General features: G+C 48.9%; 1 protein-coding gene across 2 annotated transcripts in view; it reads right to left on the bottom strand.

The window, feature by feature from the left end:
* The window catches only part of SEMA5B (semaphorin 5B), a 359,347-nt gene that overhangs the window by 129,552 nt on the left and 210,421 nt on the right, over nt 1-19,374 (bottom strand). For both annotated transcript variants that reach the window (XM_075317013.1, XM_075317012.1), the window contains exon 6: nt 9,747-9,809. In XM_075317013.1, coding sequence (XP_075173128.1) covers nt 9,747-9,809 — 63 coding nt within the window. The remainder of the gene's footprint in view (nt 1-9,746; nt 9,810-19,374) is intronic.

Raw genomic sequence — 19,374 nt, 5'->3', positions numbered from 1 at the left:
GTCCTGCGTCACGATGATGAGGACGACGACCCTAACCCGACTTTGCAAAAAAAAAAACCTGGCCACGTGCGAACCCAACTGCAAACAACCCCCAGCCACGAGCGAACCCGACTGCAAACAACCCCCAGCCACGAGCGAACCCGACTGTGCAAACAACTCCCAGCCACGAGCGAACCCGACTGTGCAAACAACCCCCAACCACGAGCGAACCCGACTGTGCAAACAACTCCCGGCCACGTGCGAACCCAACTGCAAACAACCCCCAGCCACGAGCGAACCTGACTGCAAACAACCCCCAGCCACGAGCGAACCCGACTGTGCAAACAACTCCCAGCCACGAGCGAACCCGACTGTGCAAACAACCCCCAACCACGAGCGAACCCGACTGCAAACAACCCCCAGCCACGAGCGAACCCGACTGCAAACAACCCCCAGCCACGAGCGAACCCGACTGTGCAAACAACTCCCAGCCACGAGCGAACCCGACTGTGCAAACAACCCCCAACCACAAGCGAACCCGACTGTGCAAACAACTCCCGGCCACGTGCGAACCCAACTGCAAACAACCCCCAGCCACGAGCGAACCTGACTGCAAACAACCCCCAGCCACGAGCGAACCCGACTGTGCAAACAACTCCCAGCCACGAGCGAACCCGACTGTGCAAACAACCCCCAACCACGAGCGAACCCGACTGTGCAAACAACTCCCGGCCACGTGCGAACCCAACTGCAAACAACCCCCAGCCACGAGCGAACCCGACTGTGCAAACAACTCCCGGCCACGAGCGAACCCGACTGCAAACCCCCAGCCACGAGCGAACCCGACTGCAAACAACCCCCAGCCACGAGCGAACCCGACTGCAAACAACCCCCAGCCACGAGCGAACCCGACTGCAAACAACCCCCAGCCACGAGCGAACCCGACTGCAAACAACCCCCAGCCACGAGCGAACCCAACTGTGCAAACAACCCCCTGCCACGAGCGAACCCGACTGCAAACAACCCCCAGCCACGAGCGAACCCAACTGTGCAAACAACCCCCAGCCACGAGCAAACCCAACTGCAAACAACCCCCAGCCACGAGCGAACCCGACTGCAAACAACCCCCAGCCACGAGCGAACCCAACTGTGCAAACAACTCCCAGCCACGAGCGAACCCGACTGCAAACAACCCCCAGCCACGAGCGAACCCGACTGCAAACAACCCCCAGCCACGAGCGAACCCGACTGCAAACAACCCCCAGCCACGAGCGAACCCGACTGTGCAAACAACTCCCAGCCACGAGCGAACCCGACTGCAAACAACTCCCGGCCACGAGCGAACCCGACTGCAAACAACCCCCAGCCACGAGCGAACCCGACTGCAAACAACCCCCAGCCACGAGCGAACCCGACTGCAAACAACCCCCAGCCACGAGCGAACCCGACTGCAAACAACCCCCAGCCACGAGCGAACCCGACTGTGCAAACAACCCCCGGCCACGAGCGAACCCGACTGTGCAAACAACCCCCGGCCACGTGAGAACCCAACTGTGCAAACAACCCCCTGCCACGAGCAAACCCGACTGTGCAAACAACTCCCAGCCACGAGCGAACCCAACTGTGCAAACAACCCCCGGCCACGTGCGAACCCGACTGTGCAAACAACCCCCAGCCACGAGCGAACCCAACTGCAAACAACCCCCGGCCACGAGCGAACCCGACTGTGCAAACAACTCCCGGCCACGAGCGAACCCGACTGCAAACAACCCCCACCCACGAGCGAACCCGACTGTGCAAACAACCCCCAGCCACAAGCGAACCCGACTGTGCAAACAACCTCTGGCCACGAGCGAACCCGACTGCAAACAACCCCTAGCCACGAGCGAACCCGACTGTGCAAACAACTCCCGGCCACGGGAGAACCAGACTGTGCAAACAACCCCCTGCCACGAGCGAACCCGACTGTGCAAACAACCCCAGCCACGAGCGAACCCGACTGTGCAAACAACCCCCTGCCACGAGGGAACCCGACTGTGCAAACAACCCCAGCCACGAGCGAAACCGACTGTGCAAACAACTCCCGGCCACGTGAGAACCAGACTGTGCAAACAACCCCCTGCCACGAGCGAACCCGACTGTGTAAACAACCCCAGCCACGAGCGAACCCGACGGTGCAAACAACCCCCAGCCACGAGCGAACCCGACTGTGCAAACAACCTCTGGCCACGAGCAAACCCGACTGCAAACAACCCCCAGCCACGAGCGAACCCGACTGTGCAAACAACTCCCGGCCACGAGCGAACCCGACTGTGCAAACAACCCCCAGCCGCGAGCGAACCCGACTGTGCAAACAACCCCTGGCCACGTGCGAACCCGACTGCAAACAACCCCGGCCACGAACGAACCCGACTGTGCAAACAACCCCCAGCCACGAGCGAGCGAACCCGACTGTGCAAACAACCCCCGGCCACGAGTGAACCCGAGTGCAAACAACCCCAGCCACGAGCGAACCCGACTGTGCAAACAACCCATGGCAACGAGCAGATTTGACTGTGCACACAACCCCCAGCCATGAGCAAACCCGACTGTGCAAACAACCCCCTGCCACGAGCGAACCTGACTGTGCAAACAACCCCCAGCCACGAGCCAACCCGACTGTGCAAACAACCCATGGCAACAAGCAGATCTGACAGTGCACACAACCCACGGCCACGAGCAAACCCGACTGTGCACACAACCCCCGGCCACCAGCGAACCTTACTGTGCACACAACTCACGGCCACCAGCGAACCTTACTGTGCACACAGCCCCCAGCCATGAGTGCTCCCCACAGACTACTAGAAAGCTGCAGAACCTTCCTTGCACTTTACTGGGCTCCAGTATAGCGTTTCCTCTTCGCCTGCTAAGATCCACCATTGTGAGTGCACCGCTCAGCACAGGAACCCCAGACACCCGGGATCACGGAGGGCGCTACAGCCTGGAGGAGCAGAGCGGACATTTATAGGAGTCATCCGGAATGACGGAGAAGCTTTTCCGAGGAGCAGCGCCACTGCTCCCTGCGTGGCCATGTCTGGTATTACCACTCAGCTCCACTCACCAGCGCGCGACAGAACATAGAGGCTTCTCCCAGGAGCAGCGCCACTACTGCCTGTGTGGCCATGTCTGGTATTACCGCTCACCTCCATTCACTAAAGCAGCAGACACTGCACACGGAGGACAGAGAAGCTGATGAATCGCTTTGTCTTTATTTGCAGCTAATACTTTATAATGCCGCAATAATGGCACAAACAGAAGAAAACGACAAGATGACGAGGCAGAATAAACACCAATATTGGAGTCCGGGAGTTAATAACGCCTCTAATGCTGATGTACGAGCGCAGCAGGCGCGGAGCAGACAGCAGGTGGCGCTCCCGAGCTCCCGCGATCTGGTCAGCGCTTTCTTCGCTCCTTTGTTTTAACTCCATAAAGGAGCTGGTGAGGATCTGACATGAGCTGCGGAGAAGCAGCAAATGTGTCACCGCTGATCTCTTAAAGGAGACTCGCTGAGAAAAAACAACACAGCAGACTAGCGCTAACGAAATCTGAGAGCAGCATGTGGCTCAATGACTAAAGAGGAAGAACTGATACATTGTAACGAATCAGGACAGGAGGGGTTTGTGCTGCTTCACCCTACACTGACACATTGCACCAAACCTTCCGCTGTGAGAAGTATTGCTAGGATAGACCATCAACATCGTTGTGACGCTGGTGACCCCCAGTGATCAGTTGAGGCGGCACCGCACTGCACTCGGGGAGGTGCCCATAAAGGTGCCCGCACTCTACAATGTGCAAAAGCTGACCGGACCCCGCTGATCGGACACGGAGTTCTGTGCTGCCCACCCGAAGAGCACGATGGAGACGTAGCACTGCCCACCCGAAGAGCACGATGGAGACGTAGCACTGCCCACCCGAAGAGCGCGATGGAGACGTAGCACTGCCCACCCGAAGAGCACGATGGAGACGTAGCACTGCCCACCCGAAGAGCGCGATGGAGACGTAGCACTGCCCACCCGAAGAGCACGATGGAGACGTAGCACTGCCCACCCGAAGAGCGCGATGGAGACGTAGCACTGCCCACCCGAAGAGCGCGATGGAGACGTAGCACTGCCCACCCGAAGAGCGCGATGGAGACGTAGCACTGCCCACCCGAAGAGCGCGATGGAGACGTAGCACTGCCCACCCGAAGAGCACGATGGAGACGTAGCACTGCCCACCCGAAGAGCGCGATGGAGACGTAGCACTGCCCACCCGAAGAGCGCGATGGAGACGTAGCACTGCCCACCCGAAGAGCACGATGGAGACGTAGCACTGCCCACCCGAAGAGCGCGATGGAGACGTAGCACTGCCCACCCGAAGAGCGCGATGGAGACGTAGCACTGCCCACCCGAAGAGCACGATGGAGACGTAGCACTGCCCACCCGAAGAGCGCGATGGAGACGTAGCACTGCCCACCCGAAGAGCGCGATGGAGACGTAGCACTGCCCACCCGAAGAGCGCGATGGAGACGTAGCACTGCCCACCCGAAGAGCGCGATGGAGACGTAGCACTGCCCACCCGAAGAGCACGATGGAGACGTAGCACTGCCCACCCGAAGAGCGCGATGGAGACGTAGCACTGCCCACCCGAAGAGCGCGATGGAGACGTAGCACTGCCCACCCGAAGAGCACGATGGAGACGTAGCACTGCCCACCCGAAGAGCGCGATGGAGACGTAGCACTGCCCACCCGAAGAGCGCGATGGAGACGTAGCACTGCCCACCCGAAGAGCGCGATGGAGACGTAGCACTGCCCACCCGAAGAGCGCGATGGAGACGTAGCACTGCCCACCCGAAGAGCGCGATGGAGACGTAGCACTGCCCACCCGAAGAGCGCGATGGAGACGTAGCACTGCCCACCCGAAGAGCGCGATGGAGACGTAGCACTGCCCACCCGAAGAGCACGATGGAGACGTAGCACTGCCCACCCGAAGAGCGCGATGGAGACGTAGCACTGCCCACCCGAAGAGCGCGATGGAGACGTAGCACTGCCCACCCGAAGAGCACGATGGAGACGTAGCACTGCCCACCCGAAGAGCGCGATGGAGACGTAGCACTGCCCACCCGAAGAGCGCGATGGAGACGTAGCACTGCCCACCCGAAGAGCGCGATGGAGACGTAGCACTGCCCACCCGAAGAGCGCGATGGAGACGTAGCACTGCCCACCCGAAGAGCGCGATGGAGACGTAGCACTGCCCACCCGAAGAGCGCGATGGAGACGTAGCACTGCCCACCCGAAGAGCGCGATGGAGACGTAGCACTGCCCACCCGAAGAGCACGATGGAGACGTAGCACTGCCCACCCGAAGAGCACGATGGAGACGTAGCACTGCCCACCCGAAGAGCGCGATGGAGACGTAGCACTGCCCACCCGAAGAGCGCGATGGAGACGTAGCACTGCCCACCCGAAGAGCGCGATGGAGACGTAGCACTGCCCACCCGAAGAGCGCGATGGAGACGTAGCACTGCCCACACGAGCGAACCCGACTGTGCAAACAACTCCCGGCCACGAGCGAACCCGACTGCAAACAACCCCCACCCACGAGCGAACCCGACTGTGCAAACAACCCCCAGCCACAAGCGAACCCGACTGTGCAAACAACCTCTGGCCACGAGCGAACCCGACTGCAAACAACCCCTAGCCACGAGCGAACCCGACTGTGCAAACAACTCCCGGCCACGGGAGAACCAGACTGTGCAAACAACCCCCTGCCACGAGCGAACCCGACTGTGCAAACAACCCCAGCCACGAGCGAACCCGACTGTGCAAACAACCCCCTGCCACGAGGGAACCCGACTGTGCAAACAACCCCAGCCACGAGCGAAACCGACTGTGCAAACAACTCCCGGCCACGTGAGAACCAGACTGTGCAAACAACCCCCTGCCACGAGCGAACCCGACTGTGTAAACAACCCCAGCCACGAGCGAACCCGACGGTGCAAACAACCCCCAGCCACGAGCGAACCCGACTGTGCAAACAACCTCTGGCCACGAGCAAACCCGACTGCAAACAACCCCCAGCCACGAGCGAACCCGACTGTGCAAACAACTCCCGGCCACGAGCGAACCCGACTGTGCAAACAACCCCCAGCCGCGAGCGAACCCGACTGTGCAAACAACCCCTGGCCACGTGCGAACCCGACTGCAAACAACCCCGGCCACGAACGAACCCGACTGTGCAAACAACCCCCAGCCACGAGCGAGCGAACCCGACTGTGCAAACAACCCCCGGCCACGAGTGAACCCGAGTGCAAACAACCCCAGCCACGAGCGAACCCGACTGTGCAAACAACCCATGGCAACGAGCAGATTTGACTGTGCACACAACCCCCAGCCATGAGCAAACCCGACTGTGCAAACAACCCCCTGCCACGAGCGAACCTGACTGTGCAAACAACCCCCAGCCACGAGCCAACCCGACTGTGCAAACAACCCATGGCAACAAGCAGATCTGACAGTGCACACAACCCACGGCCACGAGCAAACCCGACTGTGCACACAACCCCCGGCCACCAGCGAACCTTACTGTGCACACAACTCACGGCCACCAGCGAACCTTACTGTGCACACAGCCCCCAGCCATGAGTGCTCCCCACAGACTACTAGAAAGCTGCAGAACCTTCCTTGCACTTTACTGGGCTCCAGTATAGCGTTTCCTCTTCGCCTGCTAAGATCCACCATTGTGAGTGCACCGCTCAGCACAGGAACCCCAGACACCCGGGATCACGGAGGGCGCTACAGCCTGGAGGAGCAGAGCGGACATTTATAGGAGTCATCCGGAATGACGGAGAAGCTTTTCCGAGGAGCAGCGCCACTGCTCCCTGCGTGGCCATGTCTGGTATTACCACTCAGCTCCACTCACCAGCGCGCGACAGAACATAGAGGCTTCTCCCAGGAGCAGCGCCACTACTGCCTGTGTGGCCATGTCTGGTATTACCGCTCACCTCCATTCACTAAAGCAGCAGACACTGCACACGGAGGACAGAGAAGCTGATGAATCGCTTTGTCTTTATTTGCAGCTAATACTTTATAATGCCGCAATAATGGCACAAACAGAAGAAAACGACAAGATGACGAGGCAGAATAAACACCAATATTGGAGTCCGGGAGTTAATAACGCCTCTAATGCTGATGTACGAGCGCAGCAGGCGCGGAGCAGACAGCAGGTGGCGCTCCCGAGCTCCCGCGATCTGGTCAGCGCTTTCTTCGCTCCTTTGTTTTAACTCCATAAAGGAGCTGGTGAGGATCTGACATGAGCTGCGGAGAAGCAGCAAATGTGTCACCGCTGATCTCTTAAAGGAGACTCGCTGAGAAAAAACAACACAGCAGACTAGCGCTAACGAAATCTGAGAGCAGCATGTGGCTCAATGACTAAAGAGGAAGAACTGATACATTGTAACGAATCAGGACAGGAGGGGTTTGTGCTGCTTCACCCTACACTGACACATTGCACCAAACCTTCCGCTGTGAGAAGTATTGCTAGGATAGACCATCAACATCGTTGTGACGCTGGTGACCCCCAGTGATCAGTTGAGGCGGCACCGCACTGCACTCGGGGAGGTGCCCATAAAGGTGCCCGCACTCTACAATGTGCAAAAGCTGACCGGACCCCGCTGATCGGACACGGAGTTCTGTGCTGCCCACCCGAAGAGCACGATGGAGACGTAGCACTGCCCACCCGAAGAGCGCGATGGAGACGTAGCACTGCCCACCCGAAGAGCGCGATGGAGACGTAGCACTGCCCACCCGAAGAGCACGATGGAGACGTAGCACTGCCCACCCGAAGAGCGCGATGGAGACGTAGCACTGCCCACCCGAAGAGCGCGATGGAGACGTAGCACTGCCCACCCGAAGAGCGCGATGGAGACGTAGCACTGCCCACCCGAAGAGCGCGATGGAGACGTAGCACTGCCCACCCGAAGAGCGCGATGGAGACGTAGCACTGCCCACCCGAAGAGCGCGATGGAGACGTAGCACTGCCCACCCGAAGAGCACGATGGAGACGTAGCACTGCCCACCCGAAGAGCGCGATGGAGACGTAGCACTGCCCACCCGAAGAGCGCGATGGAGACGTAGCACTGCCCACCCGAAGAGCGCGATGGAGACGTAGCACTGCCCACCCGAAGAGCGCGATGGAGACGTAGCACTGCCCACCCGAAGAGCGCGATGGAGACGTAGCACTGCCCACCCGAAGAGCGCGATGGAGACGTAGCACTGCCCACCCGAAGAGCGCGATGGAGACGTAGCACTGCCCACCCGAAGAGCGCGATGGAGACGTAGCACTGCCCACCCGAAGAGCGCGATGGAGACGTAGCACTGCCCACCCGAAGAGCGCGATGGAGACGTAGCACTGCCCACCCGAAGAGCGCGATGGAGACGTAGCACTGCCCACCCGAAGAGCGCGATGGAGACGTAGCACTGCCCACCCAAAGAGCACGATGGAGACGTAGCACTGCCCACCCGAAGAGCACGATGGAGACGTAGCACTGCCCACCCGAAGAGCACGATGGAGACATAGCACTGCCCACCCGAAGAGAACGATGGAGACGTAGCACTGCCCACCCGAAGAGTACGATGGAGACGTAGCACTGCCCACCCGAAGAGTACGATGGAGACGTAGCACTGCCCACCCGAAGAGTACGATGGAGACGTAGCACTGCCCACCCGAAGAGTACGATGGAGACGTAGCACTGCCCACCCGAAGAGTACGATGGAGACGTAGCACTGCCCACCCGAAGAGCACGATGGAGACGTAGCACTGCCCACCCGAAGAGTAAGGAACTAATATTAAAGTCCTGGAAAAACATCCCTTTAAGTGTCTATTAAGTAGACTGTTCGCAGTCCCTGACAGCAAGCAGAGATTGTGACAAAGGAGAGATCCGGGACAGATGCATCCGATATAAATAGGTGGTTGTATTGTGGATGGGATCGGCAGGTGACTGCTCGCTGTACGCAAAGCCCCCCGCACCCGCCCTACCCCGGCCCCTGCACCATTATTAAAGTGTTTTATGCAACAGTTGCTCTTGTCTGCAATTACATGGCACAACAAAGCAGAGGTGGCTGCGGTCCAGAAACGGAGGAAACAATGTCACGAAGCCTCAAATTATAGATCTCAGCCTGCAGCTTCTCAGGACCCCGGTGATAAGCGGCGCTGAGGGGGCTGCACCGAGAGCTGGAGCTCATCCAACACTGCCATTAACTCCTCTGCTGCGGCACAGAAGATGGAGCAATGCTCTGCAGAGCGTCCGGGTGGAGGGGGAAGGGCAGATATCTGCAATGTGAGGCGAGGGGCCGCTGCTGACCCAGTGTAACGACACTGCTGCTGTCACGGGTGCACTGCCCCTCGAGGTGGGTGGGGTCCTTCCATGCTATCCTGACACCCTGTGCCGCCCTATACTGAGCCCAGGGAGCACGGACCACTTTATCCACGGCACCAAACCTGACACAATGAGCCGCACTGAGCAGAATCTGGGGGGCAGGACACAGGCATTCACTGAAATACCAGTAAAGCTGCGGCCCCCCGGCCGAGATCATGCACGATAACGGGGGCGTCCCTTTAAGTACAGGCAAAAAAAAAAAAAGACCACGATAAAGAGGTAAAAGACGCCGACGTGATATGTAACCACTCCGCTAACTGTATCCGCACTACCGGGGTCTGCCAGCGATTCTGTGCTGTTCTGGGGGCTCTTACCTCCGTCTTCCCCTTACTCTGACACGATCTGCGGGTGTCTTCATCAGAACTCCACTCTGCTGCCTGAAAAAGAAAGGTAAAAGTAAGTGTGACATAATGACGCCTGGAGTCCTCCATGCTTTACCCTGCAGGCTGCCTCCAAACAACTGATTACACATGCAGAACAGAAAAAGCAACAAATAGGAAGAAACATTGTAATCAACAATCCAAAAGGGTGGAAACGAGCATTAAAAGGGGGAGAACACAGCAGCACAATCCCCGCGACCCCCTTTGTCACTCCCCATCTAGACCTTGCGCCCAAACCCCCCCGGACTCTTACCCCTCTGCCACCGCCAGCCCTCTGGACCACGCACTCCCCCCACATCTGTACCATGAGCACCGCACCCCTGTCCAGACCGCGTGCCCTCACGTCCAGATCACGTGCACAGACCCCCGTCCGGACCATGCTCAGCACAGGGCAGCCGGGGACTTCCGTCTGGTACAAGGGGCGGCTGGGACACATTTGGTGGATGATGGCTGAAGACTGAAATGTCTCTGTGCCCCGTGGCTCCCTTCAGATGGCACGCCCGGCACCGGATTCCAGAAGGAGAAACTGCGCTGCCCGGGCACCACGGGTGATGGGGAGAACGGAGCAGCCCCCATTACTGGCCGCCCCTCACACTGCATTCACCAAACCATTATTCCAGCCGTGAACCCCTGACCATCAGACAATAAGGGGTTAATGGTGTCCTGTTACTTTATGGGCCACAGCTCGCACACCCAAATTAGAAGAAAAAAAACACAGCAACCCCCAAAGTGCAGACCCCTCAACAGGGGGATCAGGATGGGCCACAATGGGAAGTTCTGCTCCTTTCTAACAAAAATACTGGGAGGGAAATTACGAAAAGTTCTCAGGAGTGAAGGGAGCAGAGCGAGAAGAGCGAGAGGAGCGGAGCGAGAAGAGCGAGGGGAGCAAGAAGAGCGAGGGGAGCAAGAAGAGCGAGGGGAGCGAGAAGAGCGGGAGCGAGAAGAGCGAGAGGAGCGGAGCGAGAAGAGCGAGAAGAGCGAGGGGAGCGAGAAGAGCGAGGGGAGCAAGAAGAGCGAGGGGAGCAAGAAGAGCGAGGGGAGCGAGAAGAGCGAGGAGAACAAGAGGAGCGAGAAGAGCGAGGGGGAGCGAGAAGAGCGGAGCGAGAAGAGCGGAGCGAGAAGAGCGAGGGGAGCGAGAAGAGCGAGGGGAGCAAGAAGAGCGAGGGGAGCAAGAAGAGCGAGGGGAGCGAGAAGAGCGAGGAGAACAAGAGGAGCGAGAAGAGCGAGGGGGAGCGAGAAGAGCGGAGCGAGAAGAGCGGAGCGAGAAGAGCGAGGGGAGCGGAGCAAGGGGAGCGAGAAGAGCAAGGGGAGCAAGAAGAGCGAGGGGAGCGGGGGGGGAGCGAGAAGAGCGAAAGGAGCAAGGGGAGCGAAAGGAGCAGAAGGAGCGAGGGGAGCAAAAGGAGCGAGGGGAGCGAAAGGAGCGAGGGGAGCAAAAGGAGCGAGAGGAGCCAGGGGAGCGAAAGGAGCGAGAGGAGTGAGGGGAGCGAAAGGAGCGACGGGAGCAAAAGGAGCGAGGGGAGCGAAAGGAGCAAAAGGAGCGAGGTGAGAGAGGGGAGCGAGGGGAGCACCCCAATATTAAGAGCTGCCGTGCCCACCAGGAATAGAGAGTGGCGCCCAGAAACCAGCCCCGAGGAGGAAGCAAAAAGGGAAGACACAGACAGAGAGAGAAAGAGACAGACAGACAGAGAAAGAGAGAGACAGACAGAGAGAGAGAAAGAGACAGAGACCGAGAAAGACAGACAGAGACCGAGACAGAGAAAGAGACAGAGAGACAGAGAAAGAGAGAGACACAGACAGACACAGACAGACAGAGAGACACAGACACAAAGAGAGAGACAGATAGAAAGACAGACAGAGAGAGACAGAGAGAAAGAGACAGACAGAGAGACAGAGAGAAAGAGACAGACAGAGAGACAGAGAGAGACAGACAGAACAGACACAAAGAGAAAAGAGACAGACAGAAAAGAGACAGAGAGAGACAGAGAGAAAAGAGACAGACAGAAAGTCATGAAGAGAGACAGACAGAGGTCAGATTTCCGATCTTTCCCGGATTTCTCGCCTTTCATCTTTTCCATCAGGTGAAGTTTTTTTCCCAGATATCAATAATTTTTGTTCTTCCTGATAATTATCCAGGACCAGATGCGGAGCAGGCGCCGCTGCTCTCCCCGGACCGTGTAATCATTTCTTCTAGATCTTTCTCAGTCTTTGGCGCCCACCTCCCCCCACATCGCGTACAGCTGCCCCCATACAGCCCGCGCTCCCGCCATTACCCCGGAGACTGAGGTTCACAATACCGGGTACCAGGATATACTCCGGTCACTATGGCGGCATTATATAATGATATACACCACTCTGCTCCATCCAGCAGGCGGCAGCACTGACACCACAGGGGGATGGGCAGAGGCTCTTTTTAGGGGGCAGCTCCTTTACTGGGGGATGAAATGTGGGACAGATGGAAAAAAAATTACATTTATCAAATGAACAATCCAAAAGGAAACAATTGTAGACAAGTCATGAAATTTCCAATATGAAATGCAACAAAGTAACTGTAAAGTCCTCATTCAATGTAGCATTATGAGAGATGCGTTAACTCCAGAGCTGAACTCCTACTTCAGGTGCAGGTGCAGAGATTCAGTGCAGACAGCCGGCCACCACTGCAGATTGTTACATAGACATAATAAACCATGAGCTTCCATTGATCCCGTTCTGCCTGATCTAGTCTGCCCTGAACCCTCCGAAAGATCTGCCTGTGGCGATTCCTTGGATGTTGACCCCTTGTTTGTGCTCGTGTAGAAGGATGCCACAAGTTGTATCTTGCCCAGACAATCTGCACCATCCCCGAGCGCTGTGCACTGATCCGCCAGATACTGACGAGCTGTAGCCTGAAAACGTCCAGAGTCATCAGACATCAGGCAGATCAGTATGAGCAGTACCGGCCGCCGAGCACCACAGACCCCGGGCACAACCGAAAATAAACCTGCAACGCTCTCACCATAACAACACCCCACCATAAAAACTACCAGGAACAGAACTACAGCTACTAATAGAGAAAACATCTACAGCCCTGGAGGGGCTCACTCCCGACATCAGACCCCCCCACTGTGACCACAAGACCTGACATGAATCACTCCAGGTGTGAAGACCCCCCCCCAACATCAGAAAGAAGACAAAGGGCGTACAACCACTGCAAAACCACAGTCACACACACCACAGGCAAGAATATAACTGCTATAATACTGCCCCTATATACAAGAATATATCTACTATAATACTGCTCCCTATGCACAAGAATATAACTACTATAATACTGCCCCTATAAACAAGAATATAACTACTACAATACTGCCCCTATGTACAAGAATATAACTGCTATAATACTGCTCCTATGTACAAGAATATAACTACTATAATACTGCCCCTATAAACAAGAATATAACTACTACAATACTGCCCCTATGTACAAGAATATAACTACTATAATACTGCTCCTATGTACAAGAATATAACTACTACAATACTGCTCCTATGTACAAGAATATAACTGCTATAATACTGCTCCTATGTACAAGAATATAACTGCTATAATACTGCCCCTATAAACAAGAATATAACTAGTATAATACTGCCCCCTATGTACAAGAATATAACTACTATAATACTGCTCCTGTGTACAAGAATATAACTGCTATAATAATGCCCCTATATACAAGAATATAACTACTACAATACTGCCCCTATGTACAAGAATATAACTACTATAATACTGCTCCTATATACAAGAATATAACTACTATAATACTGCCCCCTATGTACAAGAATATAACTACTATAATACTGCCCCTATGTACAAGAATATTACTATAATACTGCTCCTATGTACAAGAATATATCTACTATAATACTGCCCCTATGTACAAGAATATATCTACTATAATACTGCCCCCTATATACAAGAATATAACTACTATAATACTGCTCCTATGTACAAGAATATAACTACTATAATACTGCTCCTATGTACAAGAATATATCTACTATAATACTGCTCCTATGTACAAGAATATATCTACTATAATACTGCTCCTATGTACAAGAATATAACTACTATAATACTGCCCCTATGTACAAGAATATAACTATTATAATACTGCTCCTATGTACAAGAATATATCTACTATAATACTGCTCCTATGTACAAGAATATAACTACTATAATACTGCACCTATGTACAAGAATATATCTACTATAATACTGCTCCTATGTACAAGAATATAACTACTATAATACTGCTCCTATGTACAAGAATATATCTACTATAATACTGCTCCTATGTACAAGAATATATCTACTATAATACTGCTCCTATGTACAAGAATATAACTACTATAATACTGCACCTATGTACAAGAATATATCTACTATAATACTGCTCCTATGTACAAGAATATAACTACTATAATACTGCCCCTATGTACAAGAATATAACTATTATAATACTGCTCCTATGTACAAGAATATATCTACTATAATACTGCTCCCTATGCACAAGAATATAACTACTATAATACTGCACCTATGTACAAGAATATAACTACTACAATATTGCCCCTATGTACAAGAATATAATTACTATAATACTGCCCCCTATGTACAAGAATATAACTATTATAATACTGCCACTATATACAAGAATATAACTACTATAATACTGCACCTATGTACAAGAATATAACTACTATAATACTGCCCGCTATGTACAAGAATATAACTACTATAATACTGCCCCTATGTACAAGAATATATCTACTATAATACTGCCCCCTATGCACAAGAATATAACTACTATAATACTGCCCCTATGTACAAGAATATAACTACTATAATACTGCCCCTATGTACAAGAATATAACTACTATAATACTGCCCCTATGTACAAGAATATAACTACTATAATACTGCCCCTACGTACAAGAATATAACTACTATAATACTGCTCCTATGTACAAGAATATAACTACTATAATACTCTACCTATGTACAAGAATATAACTACTACAATACTGCCCCTATGTACAAGAATATAACTACTATAATACTGCCCCTATGTACAAGAATATAACTACTATAATACTGCCCGCTATGTACAAGAATATAACTACTATAATACTGCCCCCTATGTACAAGAATATAACTACTAAAATACTGCCCGCTATGTACAAGAATATAACTACTATAATACTGCCACTATATACAAGAATATAACTACTATAATACTGCACCTATGTACAAGAATATAACTACTATAATACTGCCTCCTATGTACAAGAATATAACTACTATAATACTGCCCCCCTAAGTACAAGAATATAACTATTATAATACTGCCCCTATATACAAGAATATAACTACTATAATACTGCCCCTATGTACAAGAATATAACTACTATAATACTGCCCGCTATGTACAAGAATATAACTGCTATAATACTGCCCCTATATACAAGAATATAACTACTATAATACTGACCCTATATACAAGAATATAACTACTATAATACTGCTCCTATATACAAGAATATAACTCCTATAATACTGCCCCCTATGTACAAGAATATAACTACTATAATACTGACCCCTATGTACAAGAATATAACTACTATAATACTGCTCCTATGTACAAGAATATAACTCCTATAATACTGCCCCCTATGTACAAGAATATAACTACTATAATACTGCCCCCTATATACAAGAATATAACTACTATAATACTGCTCCTATATGCAAGAATATAACTACTATAATACTGCCCCTATATACAAGAATAGAACTACTATAATACTGCCCCCTATATACAAGAATATAACTACTATAATACTGCCCTCTATATACAAGAATATAACTACTATAATACTGCTCCTATATGCAAGAATATAACTACTATAATACTGCTCCTATGTACAAGAATATAACTGCTATAATACTGCCCCTATAAACAAGAATATAACTACTACAATACTGCCCCTATGTACAAGAATATAACTGCTATAATACTGCTCCTATGTACAATAATATAACTGCTATAATACTGCTCCTATGTACAAGAATATAACTGCTATAATACTGCCCCTATAAACAAGAATATAACTACTACAATACTGCCCCTATGTACAAGAATATAACTACTATAATACTGCTCCTATGTACAAGAATATAACTACTACAATACTGCTCCTATGTACAAGAATATAACTGCTATAATACTGCTCCTATGTACAAGAATATAACTGCTATAATACTGCTCCTATGTACAAGAATATAACTGCTATAATACTGCCCCTATAAACAAGAATATAACTACTACAATACTGCCCCTATGTACAAGAATATAACTACTATAATACTGCTCCTATGTACAAGAATATAACTACTATAATACTGCCCCTATAAACAAGAATATAACTACTACAATACTGCTCCTATGTACAAGAATATAACTGCTATAATACTGCCCCTATATACAAGAATATAACTACTACAATACTGCCCCTATGTACAAGAATATAACTACTATAATACTGCTCCTATATACAAGAATATAACTACTATAATACTGCTCCCTATGTACAAGAATATTACTATAATACTGCTCCTATGTACAAGAATATATCTACTATAATACTGCCCCTATGTACAAGAATATATCTACTATAATACTGCTCCTATGTACAAGAATATAACTACTATAATACTGCTCCTATGTACAAGAATATAACTACTATAATACTGCTCCTATGTACAAGAATATATCTACTATAATACTGCTCCTATGTACAAGAATATATCTACTATAATACTGCTCCTATGTACAAGAATATAACTACTATAATACTGCCCCTATGTACAAGAATATAACTATTATAATACTGCTCCTATGTACAAGAATATATCTACTATAATACTGCTCCTATGTACAAGAATATAACTACTATAATACTGCTCCTATGTACAAGAATATAACTACTATAATACTGCTCCTATGTACAAGAATATATCTACTATAATACTGCTCCTATGTACAAGAATATATCTACTATAATACTGCTCCTATGTACAAGAATATAACTACTATAATACTGCCCCTATGTACAAGAATATAACTATTATAATACTGCTCCTATGTACAAGAATATATCTACTATAATACTGCTCCTATGTACAAGAATATATCTACTATAATACTGCTCCTATGTACAAGAATATATCTACTATAATACTGCTCCCTATGCACAAGAATATAACTACTATAATACTGCACCTATGTACAAGAATATAACTACTACAATACTGCCCCTATGTACAAGAATATAATTACTATAATACTGCCCCCTATGTACAAGAATATAACTATTATAATACTGCCACTATATACAAGAATATGACTACTATAATACTGCACCTATGTACAAGAATATAACTACTATAATACTGCCCGCTATGTACAAGAATATAACTACTATAATACTGCCCCTATGTACAAGAATATATCTACTATAATACTGCTCCTATGTACAAGAATATATCTACTATAATACTGCTCCCTATGCACAAGAATATAACTACTATAATACTGCACCTATGTACAAGAATATAACTACTACAATACTGCCCCTATGTACAAGAATATAATTACTATAATACTGCCCCCTATGTACAAGAATATAACTATTATAATACTGCCACTATATACAAGAATATAACTACTATAATACTGCACCTATGTACAAGAATATAACTACTATAATACTGCCCGCTATGTACAAGAATATAACTACTATAATACTGCCCCTATGTACAAGAATATAACTACTATAATACTGCCCCTACGTACAAGAATATAACTACTATAATACTGCTCCTATGTACAAGAATATAACTACTATAATACTCTACCTATGTACAAGAATATAACTACTACAATACTGCCCCCTATGTACAAGAATATAACTACTATAATACTGCCCGCTATGTACAAGAATATAACTACTATAATACTGCCCCCTATGTACAAGAATATAACTACTAAAATACTGCCCGCTATGTACAAGAATATAACTACTATAATACTGCCACTATATACAAGAATATAACTACTATAATACTGCACCTATGTACAAGAATATAACTACTATAATACAGCCCGCTATGTACAAGAATATAACTACTATAATACTGCCCCCCTAAGTACAAGAATATAACTATTATAATACTGCCCCTATATACAAGAATATAACTACTATAATACTGCCCCTATGTACAAGAATATAACTACTATAATACTGCCCGCTATGTACAAGAATATAACTGCTATAATACTGCCCCTATATACAAGAATATAACTACTATAATACTGACCCTATATATAAGAATATAACTACTATAATACTGCTCCTATATACAAGAAAATAACTCCTATAATACTGCCCCCTATGTACAAGAATATAACTACTATAATACTGACCCCTATGTACAAGAATATAACTACTATAATACTGCTCCTATGTACAAGAATATAACTCCTATAATACTGCCCCCTATGTACAAGAATATAACTACTATAATACTGCCCCCTATATACAAGAATATAACTACTATAATACTGCTCCTATATGCAAGAATATAACTACTATAATACTGCTCCTATATGCAAGAATATAACTACTATAATACTGCCCCTATATACAAGAATAGAACTACTATAATACTGCCCCCTATATACAAGAATATAACTACTATAATACTGCCCTCTATATACAAGAATATAACTACTATAATACTGCTCCTATATGCAAGAATATAACTACTATAATACTGCTCCTAACTACTATAATACTGCCCCTATGTACAAGAATATAACTACTATAATACTGCCTCCTATATACAATAATATAACTACTATAATACTGCCCCCTATATACAAGAATATAACTACTATAATACTGTCCCCTATGTACAAGAATATAACTACTATAATACTGCTCCTATATACAAGAATATAACTACTATAATAATGCCCCCTATGTACAAGAATATAACTACTATAATACTGCCCCTATGTACAAGAATATAACTACTATAATACTGCCTCCTATATACAATAATATAACTACTATAATACTGCCCCTATGTACAAGAATATAACTACTATAATACTGTCCCCTATGTACAAGAATATAACTACTATAATACTGCTCCTATATACAAGAATATAACTACTATAATACTGCCCCCTATGTACAAGAATATAACTACTATAATACTGCTCCTATGTACAAGAATATAACTACTATAATACTGCCCCCTATGTACAAGAATATAACTACTATAATACTGCTCCTATGTACAAGAATATAACTACTATAATACTGCCCCCTATATACAAGAAGATAACTACTATAATACTGCCCCCTATATACAAGAATATAACTACTATAATACTGCTCCTATGTACAAGAATATAACTACTATAATACTGCCACTATATACAAGAATATAACTACT

The sequence above is a fragment of the Anomaloglossus baeobatrachus genome, chromosome 7 (genome assembly GCF_048569485.1).
Source record: "Anomaloglossus baeobatrachus isolate aAnoBae1 chromosome 7, aAnoBae1.hap1, whole genome shotgun sequence".
NCBI classification, from domain to species: domain Eukaryota; kingdom Metazoa; phylum Chordata; class Amphibia; order Anura; family Aromobatidae; genus Anomaloglossus; species Anomaloglossus baeobatrachus.
This window is presented reverse-complemented; position numbering and strand designations above follow the sequence as displayed.